This window comes from Mustela lutreola, chromosome 14 (assembly GCF_030435805.1).
Source record: "Mustela lutreola isolate mMusLut2 chromosome 14, mMusLut2.pri, whole genome shotgun sequence".
Taxonomy (NCBI): Eukaryota; Metazoa; Chordata; class Mammalia; order Carnivora; family Mustelidae; genus Mustela; species Mustela lutreola.
In genome coordinates, this window is record NC_081303.1 from 35,075,438 (window position 1) to 35,101,597 (window position 26,160).

Here is a 26,160-nt window from a genome sequence, read left to right on the forward strand (position 1 = left end):
TATCCTCTAAGACTTCAGAATCTAAACATGTAGCCAAATATTTATGTCAGTTCATTTTTTTAAATGCACTGGTCCCTTTAATTCTTCAATCTATTGTACTGTTCCTAAGACTTTTCTGCAAACTCTCCCTCAAATCCTGGAAATTAGATGATCTACCCTCTTGCTTCCTTCCCACAATTCAATGTTATTCTTTGGATCTAAAACCATCCAGGAGTATTATAAACCATAATTTATATTTTGCACATAAAACACAATAAATACTTATTGCCCTAATTTGTCGATATGGAATGTGAATTAAGATTTCAATAATTTGTATTATGTAATGACTCAGCTTGTAAGCCATTTTAATTAGTACTATAAATTAAGTAGTCACAATCAGAAATTTTTAATTTGTAAGAAAATAAACTTTTCAAGTAACTCGGTTGAATTTATTTACTTCAACTGCTGTGTATACTAGAAATTGCAGAAATGCTTCATCTAAGGACATTTAAAAGACAATCCTGTGTTAGCCTAAATTGAGTTCCTTTAATTTTTCTGTAACTGTAATATTTCACTGAAATAAGGTTTTATTTAAAATGCCACTGATTCATGGATCCCTGGGTGGGTCAGTCAGTTAAGCATCCAACTCTTGTTTTCAGCTCAGGCTGTGATCTCAGAGTCATAGGATGGAGCCACACACTGGGCTCCACACTCAGCACGAAGTTTGGTTGAGATTCTCTCTCCCTCTTCCTCTGCCCCTCTCACTTGTGTGTGCTCTCTCTCTAAATAAATAAATAAATAAATATTTTAAAATGAAATAAAATAAAACATCACTGATTCAGACTGATCTCTGATTTCCTATTATTTTATATACTAAACACAAAACATACATAAAGCACAATAGCCAGAAATGTCAAAACCTTTTCCATCATAATGCTTCAGAAAAACCCATCCTATGATGACTTCAGCCATACTGCAAACCCATTACAAAGAACATTCAGAATATAAAGTGCATGGCTATGACATGTTTACTTTTCAAAAGCAGTTTTACATAAAGATAGTGTGATTTTGGTAGTTCTTCATCATTCTAGGGTTTTAAAGACACAGCCAATACTATTCGATTCAGTCTATTTATCTTAATATATTTAGCAGATGACTGTTGTGTTTTTAAAAGATATAAATTTTCATTTATCCTCTATGAGCTAGAAATTGTTTTAAGAAATATCAAAGCAGTGAGCAGAGCTAATAATATATCTTATTAACATTTTCCATGATATTGGGGTGTCTGGCTGACTCAGTGTGTTAAAGCCTCTGCCTTCGGCTCAGGTCATGATCCCAGGGTCCTGGGATCGAGCCCCACATCGGGCTCTCTGCTCAGCAGGGAGCCTGCTCCTCCCCTCTCTCTGCCTGCCTCTCTGCCTACTTGTGATCTTTGTCAAATAAATAAATAAAATCTTAAAAAAAAAAACCACACAACATTTTTCATGATCTCAAAATCCCATCTGCAACATACAGTTAATTTTAAGGTAATCGTTCCCCTTTCATACGTTAAAAGTTAAAATTTCACAAAGAAATTTATTCAACTTATTCAACAAAATAAGTCTTCATTTTCTACTCAAGAGAGAAGGGTCAGGTCATTCGACCACCAGCCATTAATAAATATATTATTCAAGAGCCTTATCACAGATAAAACTACCGCTACACAAGGCATGTACTCAGTAGTATCTCTGTCTAGCTGTATGATCTTGTTAGGGTCACTTAAAAATCTTATCTCAGGGGCACCTGGGTGGCTCAGTGGGTTAAAGCCTCTGCCTTCGGCTCAGGTCATGATCCCAGTGTCCTCGGATCAAGCCCCGAATCGGGCTCTCTGCTCAGCGGGGAGCCTGCTTCCTCCTCTCTCTGCCTGCCTCTCTGCCTACTTGTGATCTCTGTCAAATAAATAAAATCTTTAAAAAAAAAAATCTTATCTCAGATATCTGTATGTGAAATGAGATAGTGCCTACTCACCAAAGCTTTTAGAATACACCTAATTCATAATGTCAAGGGCATTTATTACATATGTTCAAAAAGCACTTTAAGTTCTTTTCAAATTTTTACATGAACTTTTCTTTTTTTTTTTTTAATATTTTTAAAAAGATTTTATTTATTTATTTGACAGAGAGAGACCAAGCAGGCAGACAGAGAGAGGAGGAAGCAGGCTCCCTGCTGAGCAGAAAGCCCAATGTGGGACTCGATCCCAGGACCCTGAGATCATGACCTGAGCCGAAGGCAGAGGCTTTAACCCACTGAGCCACCCAGGCACCCCTACTTGAACTTTTCTAATAATTTTTTAAAACTCAAATTTGATAGGAGAAGCACACATGTGTCTCCATTTTCCTCATGGTACACTGAATCATTTGAAGATATCCCAAGTAATATTCCAAACTGGGACATCATGGTGATCTTGGTCAAGAATGAGGCTTCAAATCTTAATATATCTTCTATAGAAGATGTGTGCATTGAATTATTGCAAAAGTAATTAAATATACAACAACGACTACACACCAAAAATGCCAGAATTTTCCCCCCTAAGTTTATAATGTGATAAAAGCAACAACCCCCTGCCCCCTACCTCACTTTATTTGTCCCTATGCTACCAATGGATGTCCTGGACTTCAAAATTTATAAAAGTAAATCCCAACATAGTCCTCTAATTTTAAGTCTGTTCAATTGTTAAATATTAAATCATATCTAGAAAAAGAGCTGATACATGAAACTGATGACTGAAATAACAGAAGCTATCACAAGACCCTCTTAGTAACATGACATCATAAATATAAATCCTCAAAATGTACTTTTCCAGATTTCTTTACAAATAAAAATACCTAGAAATCCAGTAAAGTTTAAAGATCTTTGTAGAAATGAGGAAAAAAAAAACTGAATGTCTATCTCACTGTAATTTTAAATTTCAATACAAATTATATCTAAACCTAGGTATACATTATACAGAAGTTATTTTCTTACAAACAGGAAATTACGATCTATTTTAAAATTGGTAACTTCAAGCAATTCCAAAAACCAAAATATGAATCATCCTTTCCTTGACCAAATAATAAGTATAAGAAAAATGTAAATATAATTTAACTTAAATTAAATTTAAATATCTTAAAAGTTAAACAAGGATGTTTAGGATTTTTTACCTGCTTTTTCAGAAATTCTTTTAATCTTCCCCAAATCTGTCACTTATAATATCAATTTTACCAATTTAATATTTTTAATTGTAAAATTCCAGAAAGAGTAAAGAAAATAACTATGAAAAGGCTATTAGTATAAAATGTATAATCTAACAATACCTATTTTAAACTTGAAACTCTCTTAGGAACTCAAGTAAAGTTTTACAGTTTTATTTTACAGAGTTTATACATGAACAACTATTTATGTCTGGTATAACCTCAGACAAGTGCACTAGTCATTTCTTGCTGCAATGCATTCACTGCATTAGTCTGTACTGTATTCACAGATACATTTGTATTCACTGTGTTAAAGCAAAAACAATTCAAGAATATCGAATATTGAATCAAATTTCTCAGAAAATTTACTCTGAAGTAAATACTACAGAAATCAGAAAACTATATAGACTATCTTAAAGAAATGGAAAGACATTCCATGCTCATGGATTAGAAAAACAAATATTGTTAAAATGTCTACACTATCCAAAGCAATCTTTGCATTTAATGCAATCCCTTCGAAATACCAAGAGTATTTTTCACAGAACTAGAACAAACAATTCTAAAATTTGTATGGAAACACAAAAGACCCTGAAGTCAAAGCTATCTTGAGAAAGAAAAGCAAAGCCAGATGCATTACAATTCTAGACTTCTAGTTATATTACAAAACTGTGGTAATCAAAACAGGACAGTATGGGCACAAAAATAGACACAGATAAACAACATAGAATAGAAAACCCAGAAATAAACCCACAACTATACGACTAATCTTTGACAAAGCAGGAAAGACTATCCAAAGGGAAAAAGACAGTCTCTTGAACAAATGATGTTGGGAAAACTAGACAGCAACATGCAAAAGAATGAAACTGGACCACTTTCTTACAGCCTACACAAAAGTAAATTCAAAATGGATTAAAAACCTAAATATGAGACCTGACACCAAAAAAAAAAAAAAAAAAAAAAAAAAAAATCCTAGAAGAGAACAAATGCAGTTATGTCTGACACTGGCCATAGCAACTTTTTTCTAGCTAGGTCCCCAAGGCAGAGAAAATAAAAATAAAAATAAATCATTGGACCTACATCAAAATAAAAAACTTCAACAAAGCAAAAGAAACAATCAACAAAACTAAAAGACAACCTGAAATGGAAGAAGGTATTTGCAAATGACATATCTGATAAAAGGGTTAGTATCCAAAAATATATAAAGAACTAATATAACACCTAAAAAACAAATAATCCAGTTACAAATGGGCAGAAGACATGAACAGACATTTCTCCAAAGAAGACATCTAGATGGCCAACACATGGGAAGATGTTCATCATCACCTATCATCAGGGAAATGCAAATCAAAACTACAACGAGCTGTCACCTCACATCTGCCAAAAAGGCTACAATCAATAACACAAAAAACAACAGATGTTGGTGAGGATGTAGAGAAAAAGAAACCTTCTTGCACTGTTGGTGAGAATGCAAACTGGTGTAGCCACTGTAGAGAACATCGTGTAAGTTAAAAGTAGAGCTACCTTATGATCCAGCAATGGCACTACAGAGTATTTACCCAAAGAATGCAAAAACACTAATTCAAAGGGATACATGCACCCCTATGTTCATAGCAGCATAGTCTACAATAGATTACAACAGATTCCAAGATATGGAAGCAGCCCAAGTGTCCACTGATTAGTGAATGGATGAAGGAGATTACACACACACACACACACACACACACACGGAGATTATATATATGTATATACATATACACATATGAAGGGGATTATGTATATTTATACACCCATATATATTCCATTACATATAATGGAATATTATACATAATGGAACATTATTCAGCCATAAAAAGAATGAAATCCTGTCATTTGCAACAACATAGGTGAAGCTGGAGAGTACAATGCTAAGCAAAAGTAAGTCAGAGAAAGACAAAACACCATATGATCTCATTCATATGCAGAACTTAAGAAACAGAAGAAATGAGCCAAGGGGGAAAATGAGGGAGACAAATCCAGAAACAGACTCTTAATCGTAGAGAGCTGACGGTTACAGAGAAGAGGGGTAAGTACATGGTGTGGATTGAGGAGTGCATCTGTGATGAGCACTGGATGGCATATAAAACTGCGGAATCACCATACTGTGCACCAGAAACTAATGTGATACTATGTGTTCACTAGCTGGAATTAAAAAAAAAAAGAAAACTATATCGATTCAAAAGAAAAATTCTGAGACATAATTGAATAATGCTACTTGTAGAATCAACAAAAACTGTTTTGCAAAATGTCGAAATATTTTAATTTTTTAAAAAGATTTGTTTACTTATTTGAGAGAGGGAGTGCGCACAGGAGTGGAGGAAGGGACAGAGGGAGAGGAAGAATCCTGAGCAGACTCCATGCTGAGCGCAGAGGCTCAGTCTCACAGCCCAAGCCAAAATCAGGAGTCTGACGTTTAACCCTAGGTGCCCTTCAAAATATTTTAAAAATAGCATTCTTTTCTTTCCAACATTCTTTTTAAATATTTTTATTTATTTTATTGAGAGAGACAGAGAGAGCACAAGTGGGGGAGAGGGGCAGATGGAGAGGGAGAAGCAGACTCCCCACTGGGCAGGGAGTCCAGTATGGGCTCAATACCAGGACCCTGCGATCACGACCTAAGCCAGAAGCACATCACCAACTGAGCCACCCAGGCACCCCTCAGTGTTCTTTTAACAGAACAATTTTTCTTTTTCTGACTATAAAAAGAAGTAATTGTTCGTTCTAAAAAAAAAAAAAAAAAATTAAACAGGACATGAATAAAGAAGAGCCAATCACATCACTTTTAATATTTTAAGACACAACCATTTATACTATTAAACAAGGTTATGAGTATTTTAAATTAATAGAGCAAAACTAGCACTGGATAAACCCATTTACGAGAAACAATGAAAAGGGGATCTGTTTTTTTTGTTGTTGTTGTTTTTTCTTTTCTAAGCATTTTAGTTTTCCTCAGTGTCTACATATTTGGTTGTAGAGTATGCCATTTTCTACATATTCTTCTTAATCCAAAAAAAAAAAAGTTTTGTTCAGGGAGAAGAGCACCTGTTGAAATCTACACATCTGAATATCACATCAACTCAGTAACACAAGCTCCTGTGCACTGTGATGGCCCAACCTAAACACACTGTACTAGCAAATTCTTCACACCTTAACCTCCTTTACTTACCGCACACTTACATCTTTTTCATCTCTAATGATCACCTCCCAGGGTGGAAAGAGACAGAAGAAAGTCCTTTAAGGCAACAACTTCATTTATTTCTAAACTTATGAATCAGTGCTATATGTACAAGGAACCTGCTGGTTCATCTTTGTATCTTCCAGGTAACATGTATATAACAAAATACTTAGATTCCATTTCAGTAAGTCAAGAAAACGAAAGTGTAAAGACAAATGGCAAAACATTCCTGAACAATCTGTTCCTACTACTGCCAACCTGACAAAAGAAAAATGTTTAGGCATCTTTTAATACAATCAGGTAAGAAGGTAAGTCAATCTCAGAATCTTCCCAACAACTGCTTGCTAATTTATCCTTCATCTCAAATGTCTTCATGAATAACATTCCTGGAAAATGAGCTTTCAGAAATTATGGAAGCTCTCTCTATATAAAAAAATTTGAATTTAAGCCAAAATCTGAGTTTAAACAGATTTAAAAAATGCCATTTCAGGAAACTCTTAAACTCAATGGATTAATTCTGTTATAAAATGTAAGTTTCTTAAATTGGAATTAGTGATCTTTGAATTGTGATGGCAATAAATATGGCAGCCACAATGAAACAAGGAGCTCACATTCTGAACGTTTTTTATGAGCAAGGAGCCTGCTGGGCACATAGACTACATTACCTTGTTCAGTCCTCAAATCCAGCGTTAACAGTAAGGTATAAGTCTCTGGATTTTAGTGATGAGAAAACTGAGGACCTGGTAGCTTACCTAGGGCCAAACGGCTTCTGCAGGCCAGGATTTCAGTCCAGATTTCATACACATGGGTTATAAAGGCTTCCAACACTATGTAACTTTAGAAATGGCTCCCCAGGGGGTGCCTGGGTGGCACAGTGGGTTAAGACTCTGCCTTCAGCTCAGGTCATGATCTTGGGGTCCTGGAATCGAGGCCTCCATCAGACTCTCTCTGTTCAGCAGGGAGCCTGCTTCCCCCCTCCCCCCACCTGCCTCTCTGCCTACTTGTGATCTCTCTCTGTCAAATAAATAAAATCTTTTTTTAAAAAAATGGCTCTACAGATAATAGAATTACCAGTAATCAACTACAGCGTTACTGTTTGGCTGTCACTTAGAACCGAATTGGATAATTACCACCGAATACAGTATAATGATGAGAATAATGGTTACACTTTCTATTTTTAAAACACATTAATCTAAAAAAGAGTAGCTTCAAAATAAGTATTATCTTATTATATAAACACGTTAAAATATGTCAAAAGGAAGTTAAGTGGCTTGCCTTCGAGTTGCATGCAAAACATGATAAAAAATGAAAACTCTAAATCCAGAACTTGCCTTTACTGTAAGCCTTGTAGCTCACAGTAAAGCTTTCCTTCTCTACTCTCCTTCACCAAACATTTTTTTTTCCTATAAGAAATTTATAGAGATCTGAAGAAACTATTCAACAAAAACTCAACAAATGTGAATAAAGGCAATGTCAAGGAAATGCTCTGTCCTGGGGCTTCAGTTTGATGATAGAGTAAACTGGCAAGTTTGGGCCTACTAGATTGGTATTTTAATAAAAGAAATGTGTAAGATCAAGGGAAATGATATCACAAAACATGGAAAGGACTAAAGCAAAAGATTTAGGCAAGGAAAAAGAAAACTCAGAGAAATTTTGTAAGGACAAGGTACAGACAGAGAGAGGTACAAAGGTGTGAAAGCTTTTGAGGAAGAGAAAGAAAGAAAAGAAAGGGAGGGAGGGAGTAAGGAAGGAAGGAAGGAAGAGAGAAATAGAAAAAGAAAGAGAAGAAAGAAAGAAAAGAAGAGAAGAGAAAAGGAGAAAAAAGAAAAGAAAAAAGCAGTACAGCACAGTGGTTCAATGCACAGGCTTTGGCTCCAACCCAGCTGAGTGTGAATGAACCTCCGTTAGGGACTAACCAAGTGACCTGGCATTAGTCACCCTTCTTTAGTTTGCTCATCTCTAGGGTAAGAATAATAACAGTACCTATCTGAAAGGGTTAGTATAATGAGGATTAAATGTTATATGTACAACTTAACACTGTTAAAACTGGACACATATTGTTATTAATTATCAAAAGGAAAAGCCAGAAGAGGAAAATGCAATAAACACAACCTCAGGTTTCCTCTACAGACACCTACTGAATCCTTTCTAAGTATATTTACAGACCAAACTAAAGGAATAAAAATATGATTACCAAATAATGCATATCATGTTGAAGACTTTATTTGTGACAGCTGAAAAGTCAGAAGTATTATACTTTCTTGAATTTTGTTTTTCTTGAACTGGTCTGAACCTAAAAGGCTCATCTCAACTTATCCAAGATGTCACTGGCAAACAGAAATAAGAATATACAAAATCCAAATCACAGAAATGTGAAACAATTAAATTTTGATTCCCAAACAAGCAAAGTCTTATTCTAAGCGAGTGTTCATTAAACTGAAACAAAGTCTGATTTTGATATATAGAATACTATTTTATTCTTTATTTTAAACCTTTCTTACATGTTTAAAAATATACATGGGTTCAGAACAACCTCAATAAAATGATGACATTTTCTATTAAAGGACCTCTGAAGTCAAACCACTAGTGTGCAAACACAGTTGGCTTCCAATTTGAAGTCATAGGCACATTTCATTAAATGCATTTCATAAAACAAAGAAATCAAAATACTGAGAAGAAAAATACTCAGTAGTTTGATATAAACTTTAAAATATCTGTCAGGCAGGAAACTTATAGTAAAAAAGTAAGATTCAGATGTTTTACCACTCACACCTGCTTCACTACTAATTCCCCAAATGCCCTTTTGCTACATCTAAACCCCTGATAATTTATTATACAAGTCCATGTAGCACACTAAAAAATAAGTTAATTTAATCTTTGCGTATGAAAACAGATCATTACAAAAGAAAATACTGACAGCTCTTACCTGTATTTGATAATTAAGTATATCATATTCTCAGCAGTACTAAGAATGCAGCTTGGTCTAATATAAATATCTAAATAACAACTACACAAAAGTAATTTTCTCTTCAAAGAAGTTTTTGTATATTTTTTCCAATGTTGATGACTTAAGCAACATTGATCTATATATTGTGCTAAGAAAACATTAGGCACAGATCACATGATATAATTTACATTTTCTTTGTTGTAAAAAATATAGTATATGCAAATGCATATCATACAAATGATTGGTGGACGCAACACTAAGCTTTGTAGACCTAACACAAAAAGATTAATATTTACTCTTAAGGGGGAAAGAAAAGGGGGACACATGGAGTGTGGTCCGAAGGGCAATCAATACCTCACTTCTGGTGAATACTATGCGTCTGCATTAGAATTGTTTGTGGATTTTCTTAAAGAAAAACAAAGCTTTATTAAAGCAAAAAAAAAAAAAAAAAAAAAAAAAAGATACCACTTTGGGCACATGAACTGAATGAAAAGGAACCAGATAAAAATGTTTACAAAAGCTATTAAGAATATTTAACACAGTATCTGAAATGAGCTATAGATTGCTTTGTTGGAAGGAATACATTATTTAACATTATGATTGTTTTATATGGTAGATTCTTTATTAGCTAAGACACTTTTGGATTAAGGTACTGAAGGAGGCAGATCAAGAAAAATGGAGAGAAAAAGAAAGAGCAGGCTGTCAGAAGGGGGTGGGGGCTAAGCATAATTTTAGCCGGAACAAAAATACTGTTTCTTTTTGTTTATAGCAGAAATTTTATGCTGCGGATAGTATAAAAACACAAGCAAAAGGGTTATGTGGTAGGTAATAAAATACAATGCTTACTACGCATCCTTCATGGAGAAACCACTTATAGATTGTAGATTCGTATGTAAAAGTATGCTTTGATGCAAAAAAAAAAAAATGTACATTGCCACATATATAATATGTAGCATTTTCCCATAAAGGGCAATTTATGTAAGTAACTTCCACAAACACAAAGAGACGAGAGAGACATCGACAGACGGAATGAGAGGCTAAGACAGAGGGGAGAGCTCAGTCAGAGAAGACAGAGATGCCGAGGGGCTTTGCTCATGTCCTGTGGAAGATCTGAGATACTGTTTTCAATATTTTTTTCATCCTCAGGGCTTAATTTTGCTATTACTGTACATTTATATTCACACACTATAATTATCTCATGAGATTGCCCTCTATACATTCTTTTCTCTAGTTCCCCCCACCACCACCGTGGAAAAAGAGGGAAAAAAAAGAAACCTCTCGTCTCTCCATCTCATAGTCAACTATTCAAGTAAATATTTCTCTAGTGGCAAATGAATCTAGAATACAATCCAAAACCCCTTTCGGATTACATTTGATTTCTATATAGTTCTCTTCAAATGGAGCAGGAATTAGCCCTTTTCCTAGGTTTGGGGTCTCGAGCTTCCTGATCCTTCACACACATACAAGATGTGCACATTGTCTCGGACAGTCTTCGGAGGCCTAGCTGGAAAACACTGTTGGAAAGGCTATAGATCACACAGTTACAAAAACTATTACTTATAGCAAGCCAGGTTGTTAGGAAGGACAGCGTTGGATTGTCCAAGACCCGGGAGCTTTCTAGAAGAAAGTAAATTATGTAAGGGAGCCACAGCATGTAAAACACACTGGTTATCCGAAACAAAACCATGGCGTAACGACGGTCGGGGCTGTGTCCAGTCTCTCCAGAGGCATCCACCTCATGGCTGGGAAATCGGGCCCTCCGGTCATTTATCTCTTTGGTGTGCTGCCGGCAAATTTTAAAAATATGGAAGTAAGTGAAGCAGACAACAAAGGCAGCAGGAGCATAAAGTAAACAAACAATAAAGCCAGTAAAATAGGCACTGGTGAGCCAAGAGGTGGCACACCATTCAAAGATGTCACCATGGTACCCTGGTTTCCCCCAGCCAAAAAAGGAAGGCAAGAAAATTAGGCAAGAGTAGATCCAGATTAAAATAATGCAAATTCTCAGGCGACAGGGGGTGACCAGTTGATTGTAGGAAAGAGGCTTGGTTATTGCCAGATAGCGGTCCACACTTATGCAAGCAAGACATGCCATAGAAACACTCTTTAGAACGGAGATGATATATCCGAAAACCTGGCAGGTCAGTGACTCATGGATACCTGTGGAGTAGTGGAGAAGTGAGAGAGTTGGAACCAAGCAGCTCACTCCAACGAAAAGATCAGCATATGCCATTGTCTGAATAAAGTAGCTGGTGGTATAATGGTGCAGGAGTGGAGCACAGTGAAAGACAAAGATGACTGTTAAATTCCCGGCAATGATTAGAAATGTCAGCAAGACAATAACAACAGTCTCAAAGATGCACACATCCACTGCACTGTAGTAGCCAAATCCAAGTGGGCAGGAGTGACGTTCAGACACATTCACAATGCCACTGCTCATGTTCAAGATGCTCCATTCAGTCCACCTGGATTCGTTCATGGCTTGGAATTAAGGGAGCGTGCAGCCGAGGCTCCAGCAAGCAGGTGCCCTGTCCAGCATGTGTTAAACTCTGCACATTAGTGTCTTGGGATCAGCTTCGGGAGACAGCGGCAGCGCTTCTGTCACAGCTAAGCCTCCCAGAGAGTGCTCAAGCCTCTTCATCAGCTCAGTGCAGCAGTGACACATCTCAACTTTGGGGGGGAAGAAAGGGAGGTAAGCTAGAAAGGAGGTGAAAAAAGGTCACTGATTAGCTTCCTCCGGTGCTCTCAAACAACTTTCTCGAGACACAGGAACTTCTAGAGAAAATGGAGTTCTTAATACCTTGCACTATGAAAAATTAGATCTGCCAAAAAAAAAATCTATTGCCAAGGGAAAAAAAGCCTTTGTGGGCTGTTTGGTCTCCTCAGAAAGGTAGTTTGTTAGGGATCAACTAGAACAAATGAGAAAAAAAGAATCTTAAATTGTCTCAGGCTTCCTCCTTCATCTATGATGAGAAGTGGATTCATACTTTACAATTTAAATAATTAAGATCTAAGATCTAGTTGCAAATCTAAGAAAAAGTTCATTGCAGCAAAGAGTGTCTTTGGGCTCAGTTCAGGGTTTGATGCTGGTGGATCAACTTTATGATCTATTTCTCTCTCATTTCTCAAAAGAGCTAACCCCACACACACCCCCCAAAAGCACAGACACAAGGTTAATTCTAAAAGACTCAGCTATACTTGGGCACAAAGGAGCAGAACCGAGGTAAAAGACTCCAGATTGCCTTATAACTCTCATGAAGAAATAAAAGCCTATTTCCAGTAGGGGAGATAATATACAAATACAATATAACATTGTATATGTTATATACAATGTTAACACCTGACAAAAGACGATAAACTTTAAAGTTTTAATTCTGCATGCAGTCTTCTAAGCATTCAGATGAAAACAGCTTTAGCCCATCACAATTACTAGTGCTACCACCAACAATGTAATTTATACTTTTTCCTTTTCCAAGGGAAAATAAATAACTGTTATTAATTTCAGCATCATTAACTAAAAGTAACTTTCATTATCTGATATGCCACCTTCCTTACAATGGAGCATGATCATAAAATACATAGCTCAAAGTTATTCTCACCTTCACAAGCACGCCTATATCTCACATATATATGTAAGGATACATGAAATTCAGGCAACAGAAACTTTCCTATATACTCTGAGCTTCTTTGACCAGAAATGTTGCCATTATTTATTACTCGGGAATTCCTAGTAGGCTTCGTAGTCTCTGTCTCTAGATCTCTTCTATTTTCATCAAAGGATTAACACATTAGATCATTACTTTGACTAAATCTTCTGAAAGTGGAAAATTACCTTCTTTGTTATATTTGCAGTTACATAGCAGCCATATGTTAAGAAAATGCCTCTTCTATTACTGTGTTCTATTTTGAGCAAGTGCTCAATTAATACAGGGGCCATTAGGTAGGTTATAAGATGGTCTTATTTTAAAATACCTCTAAAGCATCAAGATGAGTTTAAATCCTACAGTGTGAAATACTGAGAGGCTTGCAGGATAGAATCCATCCAAAAGGCTTCCAAGGTCGTTCTGCTATCAAGTGAACATTTGTCAAAAATCTTTTTTAAAGTACAGGTATTTGAGAGAGTTTCCTGTCAGTCTTTGTTGTCATCCCTCTTGAAGAAATAACATTGCATTAGATAAAAAACATTTCCTTCAGGAACAAAGCAGCAGCTTAATAGAAAGCATTCTTCTGAAAGTTATTTTCTCATGCACAACCAAGTCATTCAGGGAAGTCTTTCTTCTTTTGTAACATCCACAGGATATTCCTCCTTGCACATACCTAGTTTCACTTATCACAAAATAGTTCTCTTCTTACAGGAATAAGGCAATGCTTCTCACCTACATTCACTCTTACCAGCTGCTAGGCTGGGCTGCTTGCTTCAGAAGTCCGATTCACTGCGATGCAGTCACCAGGATGCTGTCGGTAGATAATTCACAATCTCTCAGTATCACTGCCTCCACCTGAGCCGGAGCCCTGCTCCTCCTCCTCATCCTGAGCTGATGCAGAAGAACTCACCATCAGAAAGGTGACTCGGTCCTCCTGCCCCAATCAACAGCACAGCCAATGGCTACTGCAGCTGAAACTGTCACTAGGTAACAGTTGCCAGGCACATGCAGGCTTATAGACTTACTCGGCAAGCTCCGATCAAGATTGACAAGAGAAGACAATGCAACTGACCGATCCTTATAACATATTAATGGCACGTGTGACTCTCTAGAGGCAGTCTCCTTATAGCATTTGTAAAGATTATTTCCTATGGGCAGTACAGAAAAAAACAAAAACAAAAAAGCACCGGGATACACCTTTAAACCCTGTAGAGAAACTACCACGAGGTACTCTGACACTAAAAAGTCAGCAGAAATCTAATGCTCACTGGCAGAAAAAATGTATTAATTATTAAAAATCAGCTAAGTCTTGGTGAACTCAAGTGATATAGCTACTATTTTTACTCTCTAAAATAGTTATATTTTGATTAATAGAAGTCATTTAATAATCTCTCCAATCCCTGCCATACCCACACTAAATTGTTGAATTTAATGTATTTTACTGTATAAACAAAGCAGTGGAACTAACACTTCTATGCTAAAATCTATTTGGGCAAATATTTAAGGTTAAATGTGAATTCTGAAAAGTAGGTATTAGAAATAGGTAAAATAGGCATTTACTCTAATCTTTATCCTAATATGAAAAACACTCAGAGTCAAAGAACTCTGTCATATAGTGACTGAGCTACTCATGCCCAAGTTAGAAGAAAGCAAATTAAGCTCCTTAACCTGGTGGAGATGAAAAACATTTCCATTTATTTTGATGTACTACAGACAAACATTCTCTATTTTAAGCTTATTTTTCATGGGGTCAGCACTTTCCTTTAAAGTGACTTAGAACTAATTTACAAATCATTTCAGAATTAAATAAGGAAAATTAAAATGAAAACGGAAGATAACTAACATCTGTTAAGCACGTTCTGTGTGCCAACCATTATGCTATATGCTTTATATATTTTCTATCTATAAAAACCTTAAATCTTTATGGAGTAGGTACCCATCATTATCATTTCTCAAAGGAAGAAGGTGGGTACTAGAAAAGGTAAGTATAACTTGCCTACTAGAATAATGAAGCTAGCATTGAAGCAGGCTGAAACTATCAATCCTAACACCATATTGATAAACCTCTCTCTCCCTCTGGATTTTTTTTTTTTCTTTAGATTTCATTTAAATTCAAGTTAGTTAACAATAGAGTGTATTATTACTTTCAGGGGTAGAATTTAGTTATTCATCAGTTGCATATAACACACAGTGCTCTTCCATCAAGTGCCCTCCTTAATGCCCACCAACCACTTACCCATCATCCCCCCACCCAACTTCCCACCAGCAACCCTCAGTTTCCTATAGTTAAGAGTCTCTTATGGTTTGTCTCCCTCTTTGATTTTGTCTTATTTTATCTTTCCTTCTCTTCCCCTGTGTTCAACAATTTTGTTTCTTAAAGTAATTTTTAAATAATAGAAAGCCCTATTTTTTTCCTCCATGTTGAACTGCCCAACAGGAAGGCCATATTATTGTTTTTTTTTTTTTTTTTAAAGATTTTATTTATTTATTTGACAGGCAGAGGTCACAGGTAGGCAGAGAGGCAGGCAGAGAGAAAGGGGAGGAAGCAGGCTCCCTGATGAGCAGAGAGCCCGATGTGGGGCTCGATCCCAAGACCCTGGGACCATGACCTGAGCCGAAGGCAGAGGCTTTAACCCACTGAGCCACCCAGGCGCCCCGAAGGCCATATTATTGTTAAAAATTTTCAGAGGCTTAGCTGAAATACAGAATGCAAGCACATTTCTCATTACCAGAATAATTTATAAACAAAGTTAGAATAACAACTGTAGAGTGAGTACTAAGCTGAGCTTTGAAAGTAAATATTTAAATGTAATACAAAAGGCTAGAAGGTCCTATTTTACAGAGAAGTATTTTGACTTCTAGAGATACCTAAAAGCATTAAAATCAAACAAGACTAGAATTAACTAACATTCTCTTTTACGATAATAATAAATATTCAAAATAAAAATTATATTTGATAAATATTCATGAATATAGACAGATCCCATACCCCATATTAGAAAGAGTTAAATACTAAGCTTTACTATAAATCCATCGAAAAATAAAACACTATCAATAATTAAAGTTACCCATGTCACCAAAATCTAAATAAACCATTTACAAGGATAGACTTTACATATCTTCTTTAAAGATCTACTCTTTTTTTCCTAAAGATTTTTATTTACTTATTTGAGAGACAGAGCCCGAACAGGTTGCTTGGGGCGGGGACGTGGGGGCGGAGAGGGACAGAGAGAGAAGGAGAAACAGGGAGACTAACACAGGTTCGATCCCAGGACCCTGGGATCATCATCTGAGCTGAAAGCAGATGCTTAACTAAGTCACCCAGGCGCCCCTAGATTTTACATATTTTTAAAATAGCTTTGAATGTAATTTTTCCAAAATGAGGGAAATGGCAAAAAAAAGTCTCACAGGGAAATTCAAATACTAAATTCCTTTAGTTTGACACATTTATTTCCAAAAACTATCACTGACAGGGATTTGAGTCTATGAATACTCTAATCCATAATTGTACATGCTTTCAAAAGTATTGCGACAATATAAGAAAGAGTTCAACTAGAGTCTTTGATCCACTAAACTTCCCGCTTTCCTTCTACCAACTTACAAAAAACTTTAATGGTTCTTACAAGATAATTTTCTTTTTTTAGAGACTGACTTGGTCCCTCATCAACCTTTTTTCTCATCTGATTATAATAGGAACTAATTTATAATGTGAAGCTCTAATAACAAAAAGGCATTTATATCATATATTTACATAGCTCATTACACAAAGCATTCTTTGTGTTTAAATTAGGCATAATTCTCTTCATGTTAGGGGCCATTAGGTGTTTTATTACTGTCATTCTTATTACAATCATTATCAACCACCTCCCTCTCCTTTCAACTGAGGAATGCTAGCTGGGAAATACTAAGCGGAATCATTATTTGGGATATTTCAGAATTACTTCTAACAGCAAAAAATATAGCTTTATGAGATGACACACCACAGGTGTTTGGTTTCTTATTTATACCATCTGTTTTACATATTCTTTTATATGCATCAATATTTCATTATTAAACATCTAAGCATTTCAGGCAACTACTCAATAGGACCTAAATAGCAAAGTAACAGAAAGATATCAGCATCAATGGTAAATAAGATAAACAGTAAATAATGATTATCAAGAACTACATAACCAATATAATATTATAAAAAGTAAACAAATAGAGAATAAAAAGCATTTTTAAAAAAAACATTTTTAAAGGTACAAAAAGGGTGTATACATCCAGAAACAGAATGTATCTATTTCTTCAACTACTCCTCCCATCTGTTAACTTTTCTCCATCTCCACTGTCACTGCCCTAAGCAAACTAACATTACCTTGTGTGTGGGCTCATGCAGTGGCTTCCAGTGTGGTCTTCCTGAGCTGCCTGTGACCTCTCTTCAATCCATTATGCATAAACAAACAAAATATTCTTTCCAAAAATGAAAGCCAGATGATACCACTACCCTTTTAAAATACTTCAGTGGTGGGGCGCCTGGGTGGCTCAGTGGGTTAAGCCTCTGCCTTCGGCTCAGGTCATGATCTCAGGGTCTTGGGATCAAGCCACTCATCGGGCTCTCTGCTCAGTGGAGAGCCTGCTTCCCTCTCTCACTCTCTCTCTGCTTGCCTCTCTGCCTACTTGTGATCTCTCTCTCTCTGTCAAATAAATAAATAATCTTAAAAATAAAATAAAATAAAATAAAATAAAATAAAATACTTCAGTGGTTTCACACTGCGCTTAAGATAAAGTCCTAACAGGTCCTATAAAATCTGTTCTCTACATATTCATCCAATCTTACTTCTTTTCTATATCGTTTAGGATTAGCTAAACCTCCCCCTCTTCCACCCATCCTCCTGTCCCACATATATTTGCTATGTTCTCTACTGCCTCAGGACATTTGTACCCGCTGGTTACTATGTTATCACACTTTTTTAGTTAATTCAGGTGCAACCTTCAGATTTTGTTCAAATACCACTGTCTCACAGCTACCTTTCTTGAATTCCCAGATTAGACCAGATTCCATTCTTGTAGTTTGTAATGACCTAGTCCATATCTTCCTAACTAGTTTGCAAGCCCCACAAAAGGAGAAATACTTGTATTATTCCACATTATATCTTAAGTACCTACTTTACACTACTGGGCATAAAACTGGAGCTAAATAAGAGTTTAATAAAACTAATATAAAGCACATAAAAATAGCTTGAAGAGTCTGTAAGACAGAAAAACACCAATAACCAGTTCCTGCGAAGCTCAGAGTTCCTTGCAACCCCCCCGAATGGCATTCAAGCTTCACAAGAAATTTATAAAAGTATATATCCTAATTGCAGAAGGAGAATAATTAGACTCTTAATATATTCAAATTAAGGGAAATATTATTCATCTATACCTCTACCTAAACCCGATTCAATATGAGTATTTGACTAGTGCTCTGAAAAATCCTATCTGGCAGGGGATAATGATTATTGACTTATTTTAAGAATGACAAATACTACAACATACAGTATCAATATATTTTAAAAATGTAGTTATCAAAGCAACTTGGTCTAAATGCTACAAAAAAAAATAACATGTGAAGTAGCACATATACAATCACTCATTTAGTGATGTCTAAGGACAGAAAACAAGTTTATATTATTAACTTTATTTCATTATGACAAGTTATTAACAATTACAAATATTTAACAAATATTAAATGAGTGGTGGAACAGAAAAAAACTTCCTCAACCTGCTAAAGACACTCCATGGAAAAACCTGTAGCTAGAATGGTATTTAATGGTGAAAGAGTAAATGCTTTCTTTTTAAGATGAAAATAGACAAAGATGTCTGCTCTTACCACTTCCAAGCACAGTGTACTGGCAGTCCCCGCCAATGTAACAGGCAAGAGAAAGAAATAGCTAAGCCATACAAGAATTGGAAGACATGACTAAATGCATAAGAAGTACTTTAAAAATCTACCCCAAAGATAATTAGAACTGATGAGTAAATCTTGTCCAAATACAAGGTCAAAACACAACAATCACTGAATTTCTATATATTTGCAATAAATTATAGTAAATGAAATTTTAAAACAATAAACCATTTACAGAAAATACCAATAACGTTAATAAAAGATGTGTAATACCTCTACCATGAAGACTACAAAATTAAAAGGCCCTAAGTAAATGGAGTGATATACCACCTTTATGGGTTAGAAGACTCAATATTGTTAAGAATGTTAGTTTTTCTCAAATTAATCTATGGGTTTATTGCTATTTGTAGAACTAAACAGTTGATTCTAAAATTTGTACGTAAATAAAAAAGGGCCTGGGGTAGCTAAAACAATCTGGGGAAAGGAATTTTTAAAAGCTGGAAGACTGGCACAACCTGATTTTAAGACTTACTATAAAGCCACTGTACTCAAGACTGGCATAAGGATAAACAAGTAAGTCAGTAAAGAGAACAGAGTCCAAAAATAAACCCAAACTTACCAACTGAATTTTAAAAGACTAAATCAAGTCAAGAGGAAAAGAAAATCTTTTCAGTAAATATTACTAGAAAACTTTGGATATCTGGGAAAAATTAACTTTGACCCTATCCTCATACTATAAACAAAAATATATTTGAGATAATCATAGATCTAAACATAAAAACTTAAATTATAAATATGTAGCTTCTAAAAGAAAACATACTAGAAGGAGAAAATCTTCATAACATGTCAGTAGACAAAGATCTCTTTAGATATAGAAAGCAATAACAATAAAAGTAAAATGTAATTAATTATGCTTAAAATCAAAACTCTGCTTTTCCAAAAAATATTAGTAAGAAAATCAGTAAGTCAAAAAACTAGGAGAAAACATTAGCAAAACATATTATCTATCAAAAAAATTATATCTAAAATTAAAAATTTGTTAGTAAAAATACAAAGAACCCAATTAAAAATGGGGAAATGCTGTCACAGACACCTCACCAAAGAAGATAGACAAATGGCCATCAAAACAAAATAAAAAAGTGCTCAGCATCAATGGTCATCAAGAAAAGGCAAAGTAAAATCACAATGAGCTACAACTACCTGCCCACTGAAATGGCTAAAATTAAAACACTGCGAATACTAAATATTGGTAAGAATGCACAACAATTCAAACTCTTAAAAATTGTTAGTGGTAATGTAAAATGGCCCAACTTTTTAATATGATTTTCTTCACTGTTCTATTAGTTTCAAGCGTAAAATATAGTGATTCAGCCACTCCATACATCCCCTGGTGCTAGTGACAAGGGCACTCCTGAAACCTCATTGCCTATTTCGCCCATCCCCCACCTCCTTCCCCTCTGGTAACCATCAGTTTGTTCTCTATAATTAAGAGTCTATTTCTTGTTTGTCTTTTTTCCTTTCTTTTATTTTTTAATATTTTATTTATTTATTTGACAGAGATCACAAGTAGGCAGAGAGGCAGGCAGAGAGAGAGAGGAGGAAGCAGGCTCCACGTGGAGCAGACAGCTAGATGCAGGGCTCGATCCCAGCACTCTGGGATCATGACCCAAGCCGAAGGCAGAAGCTTTAACTCACTGAGCCACCCAGGTGCCCCTCTTTTTGCCTTTCTTAAATTGTATGGTATTTGGCCTTCTGTAACTGACTCGTTTCGATTAGCATTATATGTGTGTGTGTATATATATACACACACATACACACACATATATACACATATCACCTCTTCTTTATCCATGGATCGACCAATAAATAATCGGGCCGCTTCTTGTAAATAACGCTGCTATAAACATAGGGATGCATGTATTCCTCTGAATTAGTGTTTTTGTATTCTTTGGGTAAATACCCAGTAATGCAATTGCTGGATGATGGGGTAGTTCTGAAGAACCTCCACACTGGTTTTCATGGTGGCTGTACCAGTTTGCTTTCCCACCAACAGGGAAAGAGGATTCCTTTTTCTCCATATCCTCAAAAATGGCCCAACTTTTAAAACCATGAAACAGTTGGGGAGTTTCTTATAACATAAAACAAATCTACTCACTAGTTCCAACCCATCAAAATGAAAAAATATATCCACCAAAAATGTGTATAAAAATGTACATAGCAGCTTTACTTTTAATAGCCCCAAACTGAAAACAATCCATCTATCCATCACCAGGGTAACAGATAAACTAACTGTGATATGTTTATATGATTCTGGAATAGGTGAAACTAATTTTTGATGAAAGAAACAGAACATAGTTCCCTCATATGGGGTGTGGACATGTGTGTGTGTGTGTGTGTCTTGACCAGCAAGAGGTATTAGAAAACTTTTAAGAATGATGGAAACATGGTATATCTTGGTGTCTGTGGGTAACATACATGCATCTATATCAAAACTCATCAAAATGTGACATTTAAGATCTGTGCATTTCACTTATATGTAAATTATAGCCACAAAGAATGAGAAAGCTATTATTGCACTTGCATGTTTTAAGTGCTCCATTTCTTTGTAAAACCACCAAATTAGAGCCCTGAACTACTTGAGTTGTTTCCAGGAAATTATATATATTGATGTTTAAAAAGAAAAATACCATAATCCTCCAAAGCAATGTCCCATCAAGAGTGAAAGTTAATGTAATGTCTAAAAGAACAGATCCTATAAGACAGAATACGTCCATCTATCCTATGTCTACTTTCACACCCTCTCAATCAGTCTACCTGACTCATGGTTCAGCGGTTGCACTCACAGACACAACAGCCCAGATGCAAGTGAGACACTGGGTGAGAAAAGACTTCTTATTAAATGCCAGTTATACAACACTGTGAGACTGCCCTAGCTAGCTGGGATCTGACAAAACTGGCCAAGAAAGCAAAACTTTCGAGAAATTTCATTATCTTTAATCAGTCACAGAGGAAAACAGAGAAAGAAAATACTAATTTACATGTATGTTTAACTCTGAGTGGGGGAGACCCTCAAATAAAATATATAATTAAGATCAAATTAATAGGTCAAAAATAGTATGCAGAGCAATAAAATCAAACCACGCATAGTACCTCTTTCTTTACATTTTCCCTAAGTTAGTCTATTATTTTTAATAAATGTTTATTAAATTTGAAGACATGAGAAAACTATAACTTAAAGAAGGGAATATAGGCTCTAGCAGAAGCCAGATTTGGGAGCAGGGCAAGCTTGCTGCACTGCTCATTAACTGTGATGCTGTGGGTATGTCATTCTTCCCACGTGTCTCAGCTTCCATCTGTAAAATGGATGTAACTCCCACATTTGAAAGTTGGGTATGAAAGCTAGAAATTAAAGATGAACCATTAAAAGTACATAGCTATTCATTTAAAGCTCATACAGTAAAGGTAAGCATACTCTTATTATCAATAGACTTTTTGTTTAATCATTTTTCCTTAAGAAGCTATACCCACAAGTAACCTGTTGAGGTTAGGAAATTAATCACAACTCTTCCACTTTTCTACTGAATTGCCATCTCCTTCCAAATTCTTTTTTAAAGTACATTCTTGGGGCGCCTAGGTGGCTCAGTGGTTTGGGCTGCTGCCTTCGGCTCGGGTCATGATCTCAGGGTCCTGGGATCGAGCCCCGCATCGGGCTCTCTGCTCCGCAGGAAGCCTGCTTCTCTCTCTCTCTCTCTCTCTCTGCCTACTTGTGATCTCTGTCTGTCAAATAAATAAATAAAATCTTTTAAAGTACATTCTTAAAATAAACACATTATCTGCACCTGACCATGCATCTTAGGAAATTTATATGATTAGCAACATAGTAATGTAAAAATCACCAAAGTTTAGTCTGTTAAAAACCTCACTTTCATGGATGCTGCAATTCTCAGCTAATGAGGTTTCTCTTTTTAAATTTTTAAAATTTTGCTTCACTCCATGAAATTTTACATTTAAATCTTTATAGGATGTATCGTCTACTCCTCTGCCTTCTTAAACTGAGAATTCTGAACATAATTAACTTTTGCCTGGTAGGCTGGGATCATCACTGTTAACATCAATGAGAACACAGTCTTATGATACAATCACACCTCTGTAGCTACTAGATTGCATGTACATGTATATACAGGTATAGATACATAGGTTTTAAATATAGGGAGAAACAGACAGACTTGTTTAATTTCTGTAAGTAACCAGGCACCTAGAAAAGAACGAAGCTCCCATATTTTCTGACTATATTTGCATAGCAAATATAGCAGTACTTCTCCTTCATCTTTAATTTGCTATCCTTAATTTTCTAAAGGCTTAAATATCAGAAATTAAGCTTACAAGAATTTTTTTTCTCAAAAAATAAACAGAGGTACTGTTCTATGAATAAAATGCTATAGCTCAGGACTACGTTGTCAGTTATTTCTGGATAAGTGAAGTGCTGACTATGGCAAGAGACATGATAAATACACTTAAAAATTATACAAGAGAATAGGAAATTCCAAGATTTCTTGTATCTTCCATGTAAGAACTATCCATTAATCATGTTCTCTCTTACTTTATGAAACAAATCTGGAAACTAAATTGTTTAATGAGATTTTTATATCAATGAAATCCCATCAAATATTAATAGTATGTCATAGAACGAGTTCAATATAGCCACCTCCCTTTAAGTTGAACATTAAAACATCTCCTGCAAAGCTCTGTCAAAATTATACAAAAACAGGATAGCATAACTGCATTTTAAATAATGGGTTCACATTATGGGAAAGAAATGTTGATTCAAATTCATTTTTAATTGAAAGAAAATTTTCCCTTATAAAAGAAAATTGCTATTTTTTAAAGATATCTTATTGTTATGGCAACTGAAGAGCTAAAAATAATAAAGAAATATCAAAGTTGTTATAGCAACTAGAATTTTAAAAAGCCATGAAGTGTAAAATAATCAAACCTTTACTTGGCTTGAAATGCAACATCTATGACTCAGTTCTCAAAAGAAAACTTGAAATACTCATGCTCTTGTCTTTACAAATTATCTCTAAAGTCCAAATTAAAAAACAAAAAAACCAAAACTTCAGCCTAACAGTTGAAGTATTTTTGATATTCCTCACATCCCTCATCATTCTATACACAATCAACAATGTGCCTCTGAGAACCATACAAACTGCATGAGAAGCAGGAAATGTGAGTTAATATATTAAGGCATGTTGAATTGAACTCAACTACTCAGAGTTCGTGCAAAATCTGGATTTTCTGGTCTTCTAACATGCTTCTTATCTCTAATCTTCACTGTTCTGCTCTAGAATACACTAAAGGTTGAAAAGATCTACTCACTGTCAAAGTGCTTTGCCCAGATTCATCCAATTAGAGTTCAATTAAATTACTATTTTACTGAAGGTCTATTGAATGCTACGTATTGGATGAAGTTCTGAGATCTTTTCTCATAGAAGTCACAGCCTGGTAGAGAACAAACTAAAATAGGTCAACATCACTGGAAGGTGACGTACAATGAAGGGATATAGTAAGAGTATCAGAAGAAAATTTATGAAGGTTCTACAAGCAGTGGTAAGGTCTTTAAGGATTTAAACCAGGAAGTAACATAAATTGATTCTTTTCCCAGAGATAGACAGATGAAGAAATTAAAATTTTGGATATACATGCTTTGTACTAGAAAATGTAGGTTAAGTCTTTACTTTCATCGTTTCATTTGTTCCTTTCTAATAACTAATGACCAAGATTCGGATGACAAATGTAGTAACAAATAGTGATAATATAGCACGTTTCTCCAGTATTTACACACTGTACAGAACTGACTGGGAACAGACCCCTCTGTGTGTTTCTCCACACCCCTCTGCTTTATTTGTACTTTTTTAAAAGTATATTTCCCCCCTAAAAATAATTGGCTTATTTTTAAGGTAGCTGTGGTTTCTCCTGTGAACTAGTAAAGACACCTTGAGAAGTTCACGCTGGGCTCAGGGGGAATGTGGGCCTTATACAGAAAGGGAGAGCTGCCTTCTATTGTATATGCAGGAGTTTCCTACCTCCGCAGAAAGAGGATGCTTACAAAACCACAAATCTTCCCTTACCTGCCTTACCCAGTAAAGAAGAGGATTAGTGATAATCATTACTATTTTGATCCTGAGCCCATTAAAATTCTGTTGCCTTTTAATAAAATGAGTTACTGGTATTGTCCTTTAGATAAATGATCTACAATGCCTTTCTTTATTCTTAATCTGTACTTTTTAGTATCATCCAACCAAATATTTTTCCTAATTTTTCCCAAAAAAGGAATGCAAGCATTCAAAAACAGAAAAAGAATTTAATTTTATATAGTTGTATTGAGTGCTTGGACTGTACCTCCAAAACAAAAGTAATCAATAGTTAATTTGATCATTGTATTTAACTCCGTAGTAATTTGTATCCATGTAATGCCTGCATGATTCCTTTTCTAACAGTGTTGAATTTCTGTTTGTTTATGCCACATATATACAGGTCTATGTGTCTGCATATATTATTCTCAAACAACTGGGGTCCAAGGAATCTTCAAGAGTGTATCTTTAGCGGTCCATGAATACTCTGTAATATTTTTTAATTTTCAATTTTATTTCCTCCATAATCTAGAAGTCTTACAAGAAGTAGATTCTGATAACTTATCTCATAACAAAGTATTGTTATGCACTATCGGTGCCAAGATTTACTGAAGCATTTACCATTGTGTTGGAGCCAGCTAGTTCTTAATTGGTTGCAGGTCAAAAAATAGTACATAAAGAGGTTTAATTTGTAAATAATGCACCAAATGAAGGTCAAGTGACCTAACACCACACCCTACAAATAAATTCTCCAAGTGAGTTACAGAAAGTGTGCTGGGAAAACTGAGTCATATGAAAGCACATGGCCCCGTAAGCATGCCAAGCTCAGAAAAATCCCATCTGGTAGCTATCAGGGTCACATACACACTGTAAGCAGCAACTTAATTTCAGGAAAATAACCTAACCCACAGCATTAAATTAATACGGTATTGGTATTAATAGCAAAAATGTATATTTTCATTGCTTCTGGTACATTATGATCACAAGAACTAAAAGTATCTAGAGCTTATATTGAATTTTACAGCACCACACATTTAGGTAACAAGATAATATTTACAGTCCATACTGGTGGAAGGGGATTGTTAAGGACTTTTCTTCACCATGAAATTGTGTGGTGTATTATTCAATGTTGAAAACCCTGACGCATACAGTTGATATTCAAAAAGATGT

At 35.3% G+C, this 26,160-nt stretch overlaps 2 protein-coding genes across 10 annotated transcripts in view; both read right to left on the bottom strand.

The window, feature by feature from the left end:
- RABGAP1L (RAB GTPase activating protein 1 like) overlaps window positions 1-26,160 on the bottom strand; it is a 776,623-nt gene that overhangs the window by 486,838 nt on the left and 263,625 nt on the right. Inside the window, exons 14-15 of one of the 9 annotated variants that reach the window (XM_059146065.1) lie at window positions 13,723-13,801; window positions 11,911-12,043 (exon numbers count right to left, since the gene is read on the bottom strand). The exons of 4 other annotated variants lie outside the window; for them this stretch is intronic. In XM_059146065.1, coding sequence (XP_059002048.1) covers window positions 13,745-13,801 — 57 coding nt within the window. In that variant the 3' untranslated portion in view covers window positions 11,911-12,043; window positions 13,723-13,744. Of the gene's footprint in view, window positions 1-11,910; window positions 12,044-13,639; window positions 13,882-26,160 lie in introns of those variants that run through there. 4 more of the 9 variants (XM_059146066.1, XM_059146067.1, XM_059146064.1 and 1 more) reach the window with 4 other exon arrangements.
- On the bottom strand, window positions 1,755-11,829 carry GPR52 (G protein-coupled receptor 52). Its single transcript, XM_059146077.1, has one exon. It carries the CDS (start codon window positions 11,823-11,825, stop codon window positions 10,740-10,742), a length of 1,086 nt encoding a protein of 361 aa, XP_059002060.1. The 5' UTR covers window positions 11,826-11,829; the 3' UTR covers window positions 1,755-10,739.

Bases quoted from the DNA above. Each gene is read 5' to 3' on its own strand.
- GPR52 (XM_059146077.1), bottom strand. From the start codon at position 11,825: ATGAACGAATCCAGGTGGACTGAATGGAGCATCTTGAACATGAGCAGT.